The 16,818-nt window shown below is 41.9% G+C and overlaps 1 protein-coding gene across 1 annotated transcript in view; it reads left to right on the top strand.

Annotated features, from left to right (window-relative positions):
- LOC126475115 (protein phosphatase 1 regulatory subunit 16A) overlaps positions 1-16,818 on the top strand; it is a 77,189-nt gene that overhangs the window by 46,240 nt on the left and 14,131 nt on the right. Inside the window, exon 6 of the mRNA XM_050102702.1 lies at positions 4,584-4,709. Within this exon, the coding sequence (XP_049958659.1) occupies positions 4,584-4,709 (126 nt within the window). The remainder of the gene's footprint in view (positions 1-4,583; positions 4,710-16,818) is intronic.

The following is a 16,818-nucleotide window of genomic DNA, read 5'->3' on the forward strand; positions in this document are numbered from 1 at the left end:
TGCTGGTTTCTGCAGATGAGCTTCTCAGTGTCTATGAAGGTCATTATGTCTGAACACAAAATATGTTCCATGATTCTACAACAAATTGATGTAAGTGAAATTGGCCAGTAATTATGTCCATCCGATTTTCTACCATTTTTATAGATTGCTGTGACCTGGGCCTTCTTCCAGTCCCATGGAACTTTCCGATGTTCCAATGATCTCTAATAGATTATGGATAAGAGTGGTGCTATATTTGTAGCATAGTCAACATAAAATCTTTTGGGGAAACCATCTGGGCCAGATGCCTTCTTGGCATCTAAGGATCTTAACTGTTTTACAATCCCAGATACACCAAACACTATGTCAGTCACCCATGCGTTTGTTCGATAATTGAAAGGGGGAATGGTGCTGCAGTCCTCTACCGTAAATGAGTTTTTGAAAGCTAGTTTTAGAATTTCGGCCTTCTGTTTATCATCATCAGTTACATTACCCATACTGTCAGCAAGAAAAGGTATTGAATTATTTGTAGTGTTCATAGATTTTACGCTCAACCAAAATTTTTTGGGGTTATTTTTAGAATCTGCAGATAAAATATTGCTTTCAAATTCGTTAAAAGAATCTGTTTGCCAGCGGGGCAGTGACTATGTTTAAAATGACTGTGCAAAATTCTCTGCTTTCTCAGCAACTTCCTAATATGTTTGTTGTACCAAGGTGGATCCTTTCCCTCCCCTACATTTTAGCTAGGCACATACTTCTCTAGCATATGGTGGACAATACCTTTAAATTCTGACCAAAGATGCTCAGTATGTTTGTGTCCTGTGGTGAGTGTTTGGAGCTGACTATGAAGATATTCATTAATTACACTTTTATTTACTTTCCCAAACAAGAAAACTCTACGCTGTTTCTTTGGTTTTTTTGCAACTTCCACTGACATAGAAGCCACAACGACATTATGGTCGCTAATACCTTCTTCTAGATTAACTTTCTCAAAAAGATCAGTTCTGTTTGTTGCCAAGATTTCTAGTATGTTCCCATCTCAAGTTGGTTTTCTAACCAATTGCTCAAGGTTGTATGTTGAGAGCATTCCTAGAATAACTTCATACGAATCTTTGCTTCTGCCCCCTGTGAGAAACGTGTAATTTTCCCAGTCAATGGATGCCAGATTAAAGTCTCCACCTATAACTAATGGATAATTTGGATATTTACTTCCTATGTACTGAAGACCATCCCTGAAACGTCCTGCGATGTTTGTTGCCTATGCTGGTGGTCTATAAAAACATCCTAATGCAATGGTCAATCCTTGTCTGATTGACAGCTTTATCCAGACTATTTCACAGTCCGACCCAGTATCGATTTCAACTGCGTTTAAACAGCGTTTAACTGCAATGAACACACCACCTCCCATAGCATCAGTCCTGTCCTTCCTAAATATTATCCAATCAGAGTTTAAAATTTCACTGTTTTTTATGTCTGGTTTCAACCAGCTTTCAGTACCTAATGCAATATTGGCATTGCTACTGTTTATTTCGGAGAGTAACTCAGGGATCTTGCTACAGACACTTCGACAATTTACTAACATGAGATTGAGCATATTTAAATCCTTTGGAATGACCTGCTTAGGAAAACTAACAATTTTTACTGTTGGCACACCCACATCAGTGACATGAACTGGTAATTTTTCAGGACAATGGTTTGTTTCGGGAGGGGTGTCCTGTAACCTTCCACCCCATAACGTATGTCAAGGAATCTACAACCATTTTCGTCATAGTCGATGTAGCCTCTGGTTTAGATTTCCCGTTCGACTCTAAACAAGAGGACCCCGGTCCACCCTGGGTACAATGCTGAAGATCGTCAGTTTGGCTTCCACTCCTCGAGAGATGAGGCCGCCTTCGCCAATGTAGCCAGCCATCAAAAGTACCCAAGGATTTCCTCGGAACCCCGACGACAGGCATCGTTCGTGCCGACATGTGCAACAATCTGCAGCTGGCTGCACCCCGTGCGCTCGATCATACTGCTTCTGCAGACTGAGTGTCATTTTGCAGTAGTTATAATGGCAGTTTCTGCTATTGCTGTAGGCATTCTCACCGCTTCTGTGGCAGCTGCTGCTACAACTTTAGGAAATCAGGATACATCCTTCACAGTGAATAGTCATAACTTTTCCATGCTACTCAGCATATGTGAAACACAATTTATGAGCAATCACACTGGCAGTGACATGGGGACTTGGAGCAAAAGGTGGTTCCTGTTATCAATGATGATGGAGTTTATGAAGCAAATGACTAGCTAGAAGCAACGGCAGTGACATGGAGATGTGGAACAAAAGGTGGTTCCTGTTGTCGATGACGATGGAGTTTTCAAAGCAAATTGCTAGCTAGAAGCTAAGCTCATAGAATAGCAAAAGCAATTGTAAGCATGCACAGACAGTTCAGGGAGCAATCCAAATCAAAAACATAAACACAAGCAAGGTCACTCACTCTACTATCAATGGTATGTACCAAAGGCTTCAGGGAATAATGAGGAATTTAGGGACAACTGCGGGGCCACAGTGTCTTCTGGTATTCATCTCAGTGGGTGGGCCCACATGACATGCCCGTTGTGACAGCGTCCCCAGTGGGAGTGAGCTGCGACCAAGTTACAAAACATGGGTATCTTTGACTTTTCCTCTAAATCGTAAGCAGGGTGTATACGACCCGGGACAACCGGGGGATCCGGGAAAAACCCGTGAATTTTTTCATCCGGGAGAAAACCGGGAAAAACCTGGGAATTTTTTAGAATTCCGGGATTCTTTTGTTTTAGTTTTCAGCTAAATTTGTCATTTTGACTGGTAAGAAATAATATTCAAACAAAGGATATTACTGTATCCCGCTACTGCAGAATAATACTGCAGCAATAAAACATGAACGAGAGAAAAAAACTGAAATAAAACTAAGTTGCAAAGAAAATGTGCCATGTACAACAACAAAACACAGTGCTGATACAAGCATCTGCCAGCAACAAAATGTGTCAGAGGCTTTGGGAAGACTATGCAATGCTTCATAACAACAAATTGCCTCCGATGAGCGTGACGTCGCAACTGTTTACATTAGATTCGTGTGAGCAGTTGCGTGCGAGCCCATGCGCATGCGCAGTTGCGTCGCGTGTGTGTGGTACCTTCTCCCACTTCTGGGTACTAAAGTGTGTCTGTTAGCTATATAAGCAGTAGCAGTAAGATCAAGATGCTATTCGGAAAAATTTTACTGTCGCACGCAAGCTGCCATATTCACTAGGAGCGAATCGGGGTATCTGCCCCGGGCGGCAAATTCAGTCAGGCATTAATCGCCTTGCACAAAATGAAGTTATTTTTGCCTGTTTGCTAAAGAAAAGTGGTTTTTATTAATCTTTTCCACTGAGGCAGTCAATTTATTTGTAACAAAATGCTTAATTCCACACTATTGGCTAGTTTCAACTGTTTTCTGCATTTCAAAAGAGCATATTTTTGTCTTCTTGCAAGTATGGCATTATGCCATAATAAAGAACCAAAAATGAAATAATACAGTACTGGTATTCCAAGAAAATTTACAACTGAATCTGGACGTATGAATGTACACTTCAAACCGAATTACGCATGTTATTATGGTTCACGAAATTCCGATGCTCTTGGAATATCCTCTGATGTCTTGTTTCTTTTATGACGTAACGTAAGATCTTTTAACGTTTTACATGTACGAACATACGGGCTTCTTGCGTCATCGTAGCTGCACAAGTGGTGTGACGTCTGTAATTGGCGCTCTCTGGCAACTGCTGAAACGAACCTCTTTCTAACAGGTCGTGGGAAAATATTGCGAATGATTGCCTGAAAAGCGTTACTTTCAAAGTAAACTTCCTTTTACCCAAGATGAACTATGTGCAATGAATTTCTTTAATCACAGAGCGTTTGACTCTCATTTAAAAATCAACTCTTTGAGGATGACCATTTAGAAAAATTTCGAGCCCGTTATTAAAAATTTTACTGGCACATTTGTGTGATGTATCTTAAAGTGTAACACGCGCATAGAAGATCAACGTTATACGTGAAAGTTAAGCTTCTCTTGCTGCTTATTAATCGTTGATACCAATATTGTATGTGAAAGCTTTGCTTTTCTTGTAGCAACACTATGTATACTAATTTAAACCATTAACTTTTCCTGTTTGTGTGTACGCGCTACTTAACTGTGATAATGCTATTGGCTGACGACATGACGTGTCCTTTGCTTTGAATATCCGCTGTATTGGGTGGCGAGATCACGTGACATGAACTACGACTAGCTTACAAATGCGCATTGAAATCTCTATAAATTGATAAATTTTACAGTTCCGAGGAAAAGTATACTGTCACTTAACACGGAAAAAGTGTGTTTTCTCCCGGGAGAAAGTGTTTTTTTAACCGGGAAATCCGGGAATTTTTTTTCCTTGTACATGTATACACCCTGGTAAGGCTTGGCAGGTTGTCTACGTTACTTTCAGATACTAAATTTTGCATGTCTGTTTTTAATCTTTATTGACATTGCCTTTCAAATAAATGTTTAATATAGTACTACTTTACAGAGATTTTTGTTTTATAGACAGAGAAACTTTTGTTACAGCTACACATTGCTGCGGCCAATGGATATCTAAGAGTGGTGGAATATCTTCTAGATCAACATGTTTCAACAGAAGTCAGAGACAGTGATGGGTGGCAGCCTGTCCATGCAGCAGCCTGCTGGGGTCATGTAAGTTCCTCCTGACAAGTGGTGTTGGGTACTTAAGTAGAACATTATATGTCGCGTGTACATTGTTGAATTTCACTCTATACTAATTTACTAATTCCTGTTGATTCTGAATGCATGTCTCCTAACATACGTGTATGTGTGTGTGTGGGGAGGGGGGGGGGGGGGTGGCAGCGGTGTGTGTGTGTGTGTGTGTGTGTGTGTGTGTGTGTGTGTGTGTGTGTGTGTGTGTGTGTGTGTGTGTGCTTTTGGTTTTTTTTTTTTTTTTTTATAATAAATTACAACGATTCGGGAGTCAGTTGATTCATGAAAATTGGAATAGCTACATACACTACTGGCCATTAAAATTGCTACACCAAGAAGAAATGTAGATGATAAACGGGTATTCATTGGACAAATATATTATACTAGAACTGACATGTGATTACATTTTCACACAATTTGGATGCATAGAGCCTAAGAAATCAGTGCCCTGAACAACCATCTCTGGCCGTAATAAAGGCCTTGGTACACCTGGGCATTGAGTCAAACAGAGCTTGGATGGCGTGTACGGGTACAGCTGCCCATGCAGCTTCAACACGATACTACAGTTCATCAAGAGTAATGACTGGCGTATTGTGATGAGCCAGTTGCTCGGTCACCATTGAGCAGACGTTTTCAGTTGGTGAGAGATCTGGAGAATGTGGTGGCCAGGGCAGCAGTCGAACTTTTTCTGTATGCAGAAAGGCCCGTACAGGACCTGCGACATGCGGTCGTGCATTATCCTGCTGAAATGTAGGGTTTCGCAGGGATCGAATGAAGGGTAGAGCCACAGGTTGTAACACATCTGAAATGTAACGTCTACTGTTCAAAGTGCCGTCAAGGTGACCGAGACGTGTAACCAATGGCACCCCATACCATCATGCCGGCTGATACGCCAGTATGGCAATGACGAATACACGCCTCCAACATGCGTTCACCGTGATGTCGCCAAACACGGATGCGACCATGATGATGCTGTAAGCAGAACCTGGATTCATCCGAAAAGATCATGTTTTGCCATTTGTGCACCCAGGTTCATGATAGTCTATGCTGCTGCAAACGTCGTCGAACTGTTTGTGCAGATGGTTGTTGTCCTACAAAGGTCCCCATCTGTTGACTCAGGGATCAAGACGTGGCTGCACGATCCATTACAGCCATGCAGATAAGATGCCTGTTATCTCGACTGATAATGATACGAGGCTGTTGGGATCCAGCACGGCGTCCCATATTACCCTCCTGAACCCACCGATTCCATATTCTGCTAACAGTCATTGGATCTTGACCAAAGAGAGTGGCAGTGTCACGATACGATACACCGCAATCGCGCTAAGCTACAATCCGACCTTTATCAAAGTCGGAAAGTGATGGTTCGCATTTCTCCTCCTTTCACAAGGCATCACAACAATGTTTCACCAGGCAATGCCGGTTAACTGCTGTTTGCGTATGAGAAATTGGTTGGAAACTTTCCTCTTGTCAGCACGTTGTAGGTGTCGCCACTGGCGCCAACCTTGTGTGAATGCTCTGAAAAGCTAATCATTTGCATATCACAGCATCTTCTTCCTGTCGGTTAAATTTCGTGTCTATAGCACGTCATCTTCGTGGTGTAGCAATTTTAATGGTCAGTAGTGTAAGAGATTTGCGAAAGGCAGAGAAAGTTAATAAACTAGCATGATACCTATGATACTAGGAAAAGAAAATTAGATATTGAGGGAGTTAAAACCAAATAAAGATAGAAAGTAGTCACCACTCCACCAACCATCCCAGGACACCTCCTGCAGAAAGGCTTGATTGAGGGCCAAAGGAGTGGTGTTCATCATCCTTTATTAAGGTTAACATTAGCTTTTCTCCCTGAGGCCCCAAAAAGTTTATCCAACCCATGTACTGCTTGCCCTGACACTGTGAAAGATTCGTATTAACTTTACTGACTTTTATGTTTGAACATTTCTACATTTTAGTAGAATTTTCATGCGTATATAGAAGTGCCATAATTCAGTTCTGTGTTCAGTTGTTTATGTGTTACATTCATGTATGTTAAACTATTATTGTACAAGATTTCTGCTTTGTGTTTTGTATTTTTATATACCAGCTATTTTAAGAATTACTTTATGCAGCCACTAACCAAATAACATATTACCTGGCAACGAGAATTCAAAGAATCATTATGATGATCCAGTAGAGCAATGGCAAAACTCACGGAACTGATTAAGATGTTGATGCTCCAAGAACAGTAGTTTTTGGAACGATGACAGGAAGCATCAAAATAATGACATGGTTTGTAAAAACTGCTGAAAAAAATACAGCATTACATTGTTAGGTCAAAAATAAAGAGATGCACTTTCATATTTGAACATGACTGCCAAGAGATTACTTATACTGGCAGATCAATCACAGTTGTCACTATACTGCATACCCCTCATAATACCATGTGGAACGCAGCTCTGCAGTACACCAGTTCTTCACTTGATGATGTTTCGAAAATTGATGAAGCATACAATGCTGTCCATTGAACTGTGACAACAAACAAGTGTGAAAATACAGGAGTGTCACTGGAAGTTTTTCAAATGACCTGCCACTACGAATAGAGAAGGACATAATCAGGAAACTCTTCAAAAGAAATGAACCCTAATTGGGATAAACATAAGTCTTGGCCGAAGTATGATAGCATATTCAGAAATGTGGTGTGCAATATTTGCTAGAAGACAGGCCACATATCCACCATCTCCGTGCAGGGAATTCTTTCACTGCCAAGAAGCATCAACATTCAAACTAATGGACCAGTGAAACACAGAATGAAGCTGTATCAGCTGAAGAAGTTAGCTGTAATGAAATCAGCAGTAGTGAAGATGCAAGAAAAATTTATATATTGCTGGAAATCAATGGTTGTACAGTGAAAAACCTTTTGGATACTGGTACAGCTTGCTCACTAAACCTGGATGCTTATGAATAGTTGGGATCAGCAGATACTTCAGTTCAAGTTCAACACTGAAAACATTTATTCAAGCCCAGATTAACTTAAAGGGAAAAATTATTGAAGTGGTAAATTACAATGGAACAACCAAAATGTATCCATTGAAGATGGTCAACTCATAAAAAACAGCCAGTCTCTTTGACATGAACTGGTTTGGTACCTTCAGTTTCAATATTAGTGAAAATAAGTCAATGATTGCAAACATGGTGGATCAAAATAAAAGCCAAGAAGCAACTATGGCAGGATCATGAATCTCTTTTCTAGCCTGGCTTAGGCACAGGAAAAAGCTACAAAGCAGTCCTGAAATTAAAGTTGAGAGACACACCAAAATTTTTTCAGGTCCAGACAATTACAGTTTGCTGTGATGGATAACGTTAAATAAGAAATTGAAAAATTGACCAAAGACACAATCTGTAAGCCCAGCGAATGGACTGCACGAGTTGTGGCTGCATCAGAACCAAATGAATTGGTAAGGAAATGTGGAGATTTCATATTGATTGTAAATCTACAGCTGAAAATAGATCAGTACCCAATTCCAAGGCATTGAGGAGGTCTTTCAGAAAATCAGATTGGGAGTTGTTCACAGAAATAGACTTATCAGATGCATATATCCAGTTGGAACTGGTCAAAGTATCCAAGATAATGACAGCTGTCTATACTCCAATTGGACTGTTGGAATACCAGAGGTTACCACTTGGTATAGCAAGTGTTGTTGCAGTGTACCCTCAGTTTGTGGAACAAATCACAAGTACCAAACCTGGATTTGTCAATTACTTGAACAATATAATTGTCACAGCCACAAATGTGGATGAGCTTGTGAAGAATTTGGGCATGCTTTTCACATAAATGGAAGGAAATTGACTCAGATGTAATAGAAAGAAATGTGAATTCTTTAAAAACAAAGTAGAATACCTAGGTCACATCATTGTTGCAGGTGGAACCCAACCATTTGAAGCAAGTGTGGAAGCAGTGAAAAAGCTGCCTCATGCAAAGAATATTCAGGAACATGAATCTTTCATTGGACAAGTAAATTACTACAACAAATTCATCAAAGGATTTGTTGTAATTTTCGGACTGTTGAATCAACTCAGAACGAAAAGAAGACAGTATACATAGACCAAGCAACAAGAGTGGCATTTTTTAAGCCCAAGAAAAAATTTATCGAGGAAACTAAATTAGTGCATCTTCATATGGAATTGCATCTTCATATGGTATTGTCTCTCAAGTATTCAGATGGAGCAGAAAAAACCACCGCCTTTGCTTCCAAGGCTTTCCAAGGCTTAAATAGATGAACATCAGGCCAGATAAAGCCAGACTGAAAAGGAAGCACTATCCACTTCACTGCTGTAGTGCTTACACAGTATTATTATTATTATTATTATTATTAGTGGCGATCTTCAGACACAAAGTGCTCACAGCCTGAAGTTGTCCATTTTCTGCCAATTCAGAAGTAGGGAGTCCAGCAATCAAGTGATTTTCAAGCAGTAAGTTTAGCACATGAATTTTAATTTGTTTGGTTTTAAATGGGGTTGCAGGATGGTGTGGGTGAAGCAAGTGTTGCTAGGGAGAGATGTAGCGCACAGCAAGCAAGTTTTATAACAAGTGTCTACCCTCAATGTGGACTAGTAGCTTTCTTTTCCGAGATGGAGTTGTAGGTAGCAATTGCAATGCACTGAAAATTCCTTCAGTATTCTATAAAATAGCAGTGTTATAAATAAGAAGTACCAATTGTCTTATTGACTCATTAGTTCATGGTTTAATGAAACAGCTACAAACACTAAATATCATTTATCTTTCGTCATTTAGATATGAAACTGTTTAAAGGAAGATTAGTTAGGTGCTTATGTTGGTTGTTGATAGTGGTGGAGGTGGGTGAGCAGTGGGGATGGGGTACTAGGTAATATGTGATTGCTCTAAGGGATAATGGTCTCAGAAAGATTGGAACCACTGCTCTGCATGCTCCTGCCCTGTGATGAAAGTTTCAGGTTCCTCATTGAGAGATGACACTAATGATTTTTTTATTGAACTTGCTGAACGTACATATCTTTCTGCTTGTTTTGCCACTGATATTTGTTCCGACATGGACACCCTCAAAGAGGTCAGGTCTATTTGTTGCCATTAGAGTCAATATATTTCTGTCATGAGCGGGATTCTGATCTATCTGTTCTAGGTAGTTTTCAGAGAGGACATTTGTTACTGTTTCACAGGATGTCATTATGCCTAACAAAAGTGTAATTTTCCCAGTTGATTGTTGGATGATTAAAGTCTCCAACAATGATTACAGTGTTATTGGGGAACTTATATACAAGTGAACTGAGGGTCTCTCTCTAAAGTTTTTGATTACATTAGGGGATTAGTCTGGTGGGCGATAGAAGTATCTGATTGCCATTTTATGCCCACCTCTGATACTGGTCTTGACCAAACAAATCGCACATGCAGCTTCAATTTCTGTCTCAGTGGATTTGAGGTTCTTGTATACTGCCACAAATACACCACCCCATTTCCGATTTCCCTCTCCTTTCAATGTACACTTAAATTTTCCCCAAAACTCTGAGTGCTTTCGAATTCAGTGCAACCTGTTTGCACAGTCGACTAAGTATTGTGGTACTGTGCATCATAGAACAGTAAACTATCACCCCACCAGCAGTGGGATGATACAATGCTGACATGTATCACTGAAAGCAGTCCTTGATGTACCATGATGCAAGTTGGAGAACAGCCCTGCCAATTGGTTTGCTTGATCCGAGGAACACTTACAAGCTGAATTTGGATGCTTCAGCTGCCGAACTTGTGTGCTGTGAAATGTTATGCCTACCAGGGGAGTTTGGGGATCCACAGTCCTTGCAGCTACCCAACTTCACTCATCATTTTATTTGCCCGTTGAGAGAACATATCTCCCACATCCGGCCCTGGCAACCATCCAGTTATAGGACTGGGGCTATGTATGTACATCAAGACATTCACAAGTGCACACTTATAACGCCATGCTCTGATGGCTTCATACCCCCGTTACTATCGCCTTACTCATGAGCGTGTAAAGTTTTGCACAAGGAAATCACACCTTTGATGTTAAATTTAATGGCAAAACCTCTACTGTGACATTGGACCACATGAAACCTGCTACCTCTTTGAAGAAGAAATTCCAACGAGGACAACACAGTACAGTCCTGGCCCAGTTCCCACTGCTTCGTCACTGCCGGTTCCGACAACCGTCAACACAGAGAAACCTCCTGGACACACGACACAATCAGGTCAATGAGTCCATTTCCCTACAATGTTTTTGGACACTGCTCTGCTTTCCCTGTGAGGGCTGATGTAGCAGATGGAAGTGGCACTACAGTGTAGTGTAGTTTGTGTGGTTTTCAAGCGTAATTTTTTAACACTGTAAAAGTGCATCTGCTTCAGCTGCCAGAAGCACTGAATTCTATGATGCTAGTGTGCTTACGGTTAGAGTAGTTGTTGCATTCCATTTTTGCTTTCCATTGTTTATTAGTTAGAGAATTGTTTTTGACTGTTGCATGTTCTAGTTTCCATCTAAAACTCATCATCTGTCATCTGTCATAACCAACTCTCTGTGTATTTAAATAAAGTGTTACTGATTTTGATGTGAAGAGTCTCTTTTGCTATTTTGGCGGTTAATAGTACATGCTCAGTAATTTATTGAGATGGCCACAGACACAAGGCCACTCAGAGATCTTCAATGAGCTGACTACTTGCTCAGGTGGTCTATTAGCAAATAGATATTTTCTCTCATACCATTCATTTGAAATTTTTTGTCCTCATTCAGTTCATATTTTGGATCTAATCATAACATAGTTCCATTGTCGCATAATAAATGCCAAAGTGACTAGCCATAACTACTTTTATGGCTGTCTGTATCCTAAGGTCTATAAACTTGTTAGAATACAATATTAATCTCATTTCAAAATCTACCCAATAGGAATGGAAAGCTCTTCCCTAATGTCACAAGACTTTAACAATTCACTGAGAATGTAACAAGTAGTTTCGTATTTGCTTGGTAGACCCTACAGAAAAAGAATAAATAAAAAATCTGACCAAAATAAGACTCTGTAAATCAAACAAAATTAGCAGACAACAACAACAGCCACAAGTAAGGTGATGTAGATTCCAACTCCTCCCACACTAGAAAGCTGCAGTTGGCTGCTTTTGGTGGCTCAGTGTTGCACTCAGCAGAGGCCATAGCTCCAGAGACTTGGTACACATCTGAAGGTATAGGCTGAAAGCCTACACAATGTGACAGTAGGCCATGGGCCATGATGATTTTATAGCTGAACCTGGACAAGCCAGTCTAAGAAGTGCCTAGATGTAAAAGTGCATACAATAGAACCTCTTACCATGCTAGAGTGGCCCTCATTGTCATAGCCTGCCTCTGGGAAAGAAGTACGTGTTACAAAAAGAATATAAGTGCACTAGATCCTCTTCTCTTCAGGTGTTGATGTCCACTGTTGCTGCTTTCTATTATAATACAAAGCTAGACAGCTCCTGCTTCTCCATTGCAGAGTTACGTACCATAATCCAATATTGCTGAACTTCTTAGGAAAGCACTGTTCACACAAAATAATCAGACTTGTCATATTCATATTTGCTATTTTCGTCTCCCAATGGAAAATCCAGGACAGAATAATGACAGTATTATGAAAAGCACAGATTACTACTCACTATATAGCAGAGTTGCTTAGTAGCAGATAGGCACAACCAAAAAGATTGTCAAACAAGTAAGCTTTCGGACAAAAAGGCCTTCATCGGAATTAGACCCCCCCCCTCCTCTACACACACACACACACACACACACACACACACACACACACACACACACACACACACACACACACAAATACATGACCACAGTCTGGCTGCAGAGGCCAGACTACGAGCTGCAGCACGTGATGGGAGAAGCAGTCTGCGTGGTGGGCTTAAGGAAGAGGCTTCGGCAAGGAGGGGAGGGGTAGCAGGGTAGGGGTGCGGCATGGTAACTGCTTGTGGGAGCATACAGGTTCAAGTTGGAGAGAGGGTAGGGCAGCTAGGTGCAGTCGCATTTGTGTCCTCCACCATGAATCTTTGCTCCTTCCATCTGCGTCAATACAGAAAAAGTTTCCTTGTTGCTAGCTAGAACCCAGTCCCACATACTGTTCCTGCAGTGATGCTTGGCTCATGTGCCCCCCCCCTCCCCTCCCCAATGGCCTTACCGTCAAATTACCCATCACAGCCTGCAATTCCTCCTTTCACAACGACCTCCATCTGTTCAGATTCCACCAGTCATTAACCCTCACCAACATAGTCCTGCAAAACCATGTCAGCGAGGCCTAAACCTCCTTGAAATATGTCCTCTCAGTCTGTAAAATTCTCCTGCTATGCAGTCCTGGATACCATATCACACATAGAAACTCTTGCCCTGCAGGAACTAGAGCAGCATACACAATGCCACCTCAAAAAAACTCTCCAACCTGTTCACTTCCTACTCCCGCCTTGAACTACCACTATCGACCACCTCTACAACAACCTGCAAACCTCCCCCAATATAGCTGACAAACCTTGCCTTGCAGTCCTACTACATTTACCCCACTCTCATACACTCCCACCCATTACCATACAGAATCCAGAACCTAAACAGACACGCAACACAGTTATGAACTTTTCCTCCAAATGCCTTAGCCCCACAGAAGTATCAGTCCTTTCCCATTCCCAAATTCAGTCATGCAGGACTCATTCAAGACCACCTCTCCTTCTCCCGGTCTCTACAGTGGAAACACTTTTTCACCATCAACCCTACCAGTCAGACTCAACTAAAGACCATTGTTGAATCCTGCCTGACACACTTCACTCCTCCCTCCAACCATATCCATCCCCACTGCCCCCAAAATACCCCCTGTTAACTTTCCAGAATTTCTTGATGTTGAACCTTGCCTCACCAACACCCTCCAAATCCCTGAACATGCAAGCTGACCTTACATTCGCAGAAAGAACCACAATCCACTACCTAAAAACTTATCTCGACCTTATAATCCTACTTGCTGACAAACGCTCTGCCACTGTTGTTTTGAACCATAAGTATTACCTGGCAGAATGACTCTACCAGTTAGGCTCATCCCAGAACCTCTCCCCAGTGTCCATTTCTCTCCTCAACCCTACTGCTCCCCACACTCCTACCTTCTACATGCTTCCTAAAGTGCATAAACCTAACTACCCAGGATGCCCCATACTGTGCCCCCAATGAGAGAATCTCTGCTCTCTTAGACCAACACCTTCAGCTTGTTACCCACAACCTACACTCCTGTATAAAAGATATCAACCATTTTCTCCACTGACTCTCCACTGTTCCTGTTTCTTTACCACGTGGTACCCTGCTCGTCACTACTGATGCACCTCCGTTTACTCTAACCTACCTAATGCCCATGGCCTTGCTCCTTCTGAATACTACCTTTGCCAATGCCTGATTGATTCTGTTGTGTACATAGTTCCGCTAGTCAGCGCGTACACAACTTTCCCACTAGAGCGCACCCTGCTAAGTACAACAGCACAGGCACAGCGCTCGTCCATCTCCGCACTACGAGATGGCGCTGTCTTAGAGACGGACCAGATTCTGCTTCCGCCGATCCGCGTATTAATATGTAACGCAGCCAATGAGATTGCCGCTAACGTAGAACCTTTTCTTCTTGCGGATCACACTCGCACAGTGATACCTGAATGCACGAGGTATTATAACAAGTGTACAGACCTCCAATTAGTCAGTCTGCATTAGTCTATAGTTAAGTTTCAGTCTGCGCCTAATAAGATTATCATATTCCTGTACATGGCCATGAAGATAAATGTATAGACACTTTGTCAAGTATCTGAGATATGTGAGAATAAGATTAACGTACCAAGACCAAAGGAACTTCAGATTGTCAATTGTAAACAGCATCCAGAATCAAGTTAAGTAATTTCTATGCTTTTTATTATTTTAATAAATGTGTGTGGAAATTAATCAAGTTCTGTTTAAAGTTGGTCACCGTCAATCTGCTACTCTAAGCGTGCAAGTGGCATTTCTATCGTCTGACCTAACGGCAGAAGATAAACACGCCACGATAAAACCACGAGACATATTGCTGACACTCGCCTACTTCGTTAGAGCGACAAGTCAAATAATCTGATGGTGTGTGTACCGAAGGTCTTACAGTACGCACACCACAGATTCCCTCCTAGTCGCCATGACCAACTATATCCTCAGTCACAATTACTTCTCTTTTGAAGGCATCACCTACAAACAAATCCGGGGTGTAGCAGTGGGCAGCACCCAGAATCCCAAACCCCTCACCTGTTTCAGATTCACTGATGACATCTTCGTGATCTAGATCAAGGGTGAGGACAACCTATCCACATTCCTCCAGAACTTCAACACCTTCTTCCCCGTTTGCTTGACCTGGTGCTCCTCACCCCAACTAGCCACCTTCCTCCGTGTTGACCTTCAGCTCAGAGATGGTTACTACATCAGTACCTCTGTCCATATCAAACATATAATATCTCCTCTTTGACAGCTGTCACCCATTCTATACAACCTAACCATGTATGGCTGGTGCATCTGTAGTGATGAGCAGTCCTTCTTGAAATATACAAAGAGTCTCACTGAGGTCTTTGTAATTACTCTCTCAACCTTGTACAGAAACAGATCCCTCTTGGCTTATCTCTCCAGTCACTTGCCACTTCCCAAAGTCCCACTGTCCGGCCACAGAGGAGCATTTCCCTTGTGACTTAGTGCCACCAGGACCTGTAGCAAATGTATCACATTCTCTGCCAGGCTTTTGACTACCTCTCATTGTGCCCTGAAATGAGGAATGTCCTACCACTATCCTTCCCACCCCTCCCACCGTGGCATTCCGCTGCCTATCAAACCTACACAACACAATATCCTCGTTCATCTCTACGCAACTCCTTCTCCAAACCCCTTGCTTCACGGCTCATATCCGTGTAATAGACTATATGCGAGACCTGTCGCGTACATCCTCCCACCACCACCTACTCCAGTCCAGTCACAAGCTTCACTTATCCCATTGGAGGCAGGTCTACCTATGAAACCAGTTATGTGATCTACAAGCTTACCTGCAACCACTGTGCAGTGTTCTATGAGCGTATGATAAACAACAAGCTGTCTGCATGAATGACCACTGACAAGTTGTGGTCAAGAAACAGCTGGACCACTCAGTTGCTGAGCATGCTCCCCAACACATTCTTCATTTTTATTACTGCTTCACAGCCTGTGCCATCTAAATCCTTCCTACCAACACCAGCTTTTGTGAATTGTGTGGGTGGGAGCTCTCCCTGCAGTATATCCTACATTCCCGTAATCCTCCTGGCCTCAACCTTTGTTAGTCGCTGTCCATTACCACCTACCCTCTTCCTTGTTCCCATTCCAGTACTATGCAGCCCTCTGTTCCACCAATGCACCCAAAGTTTTTGTACTTTTCTCTTTGTCAGCTTCCCATCCCTCTGCCCTGTGTCTAACCTCCTGATTGAACTTAGCTACTCTGTCATTTCTCCACCTCATCCCTGTATGCTCCCACAAGCAGCACTTTGCTGTCCCCCACCCCTATCCTGTTATTCCTCTCCCTCCCTGCTGCAGGACAGTGTGTATGCAAATTGAAGCGGCCCACCAGATGCAATAAGTGTCAGTTGTTCTCACAGCGTGGGTGATGGTGCATGAGGCTACACAGCTTTTGGCTTGGGTTCAGTACTTACTATCAACCCATGTCCAATTTTTGTATCACACTCTTGTTCGGTTTTAAGAAACTAAATGACGAACACATTTAGCATCACCTTCTCTGGCGGGCAGCTTGAGTTTGCGCGCACAGTGGCGTGACAAGCTAACTTCAGTGCGAATTAATTTGGAAATGGCACACTGTATCAAATTTTTTACTTAACAATTATTTCTCAGCAAAGCCTGTCTGTCAGTTTCAGACCAAGCTGTATAGAAAATGAGTTTTCTTGCCAGAACATCATTTGTTACTGATTCTCACTGCTATGTACAGTTTTCTTTCATCTGTGAGTACTGTGGTGGAAACTGATAAAATTTATCAGGTGTTAAAATCGTGGTTGCATTGTAGCATTCTTTTTTCTCACTTTTCTTCC

This window comes from Schistocerca serialis, chromosome 4 (assembly GCF_023864345.2).
Source record: "Schistocerca serialis cubense isolate TAMUIC-IGC-003099 chromosome 4, iqSchSeri2.2, whole genome shotgun sequence".
Taxonomy (NCBI): Eukaryota; Metazoa; Arthropoda; class Insecta; order Orthoptera; family Acrididae; genus Schistocerca; species Schistocerca serialis.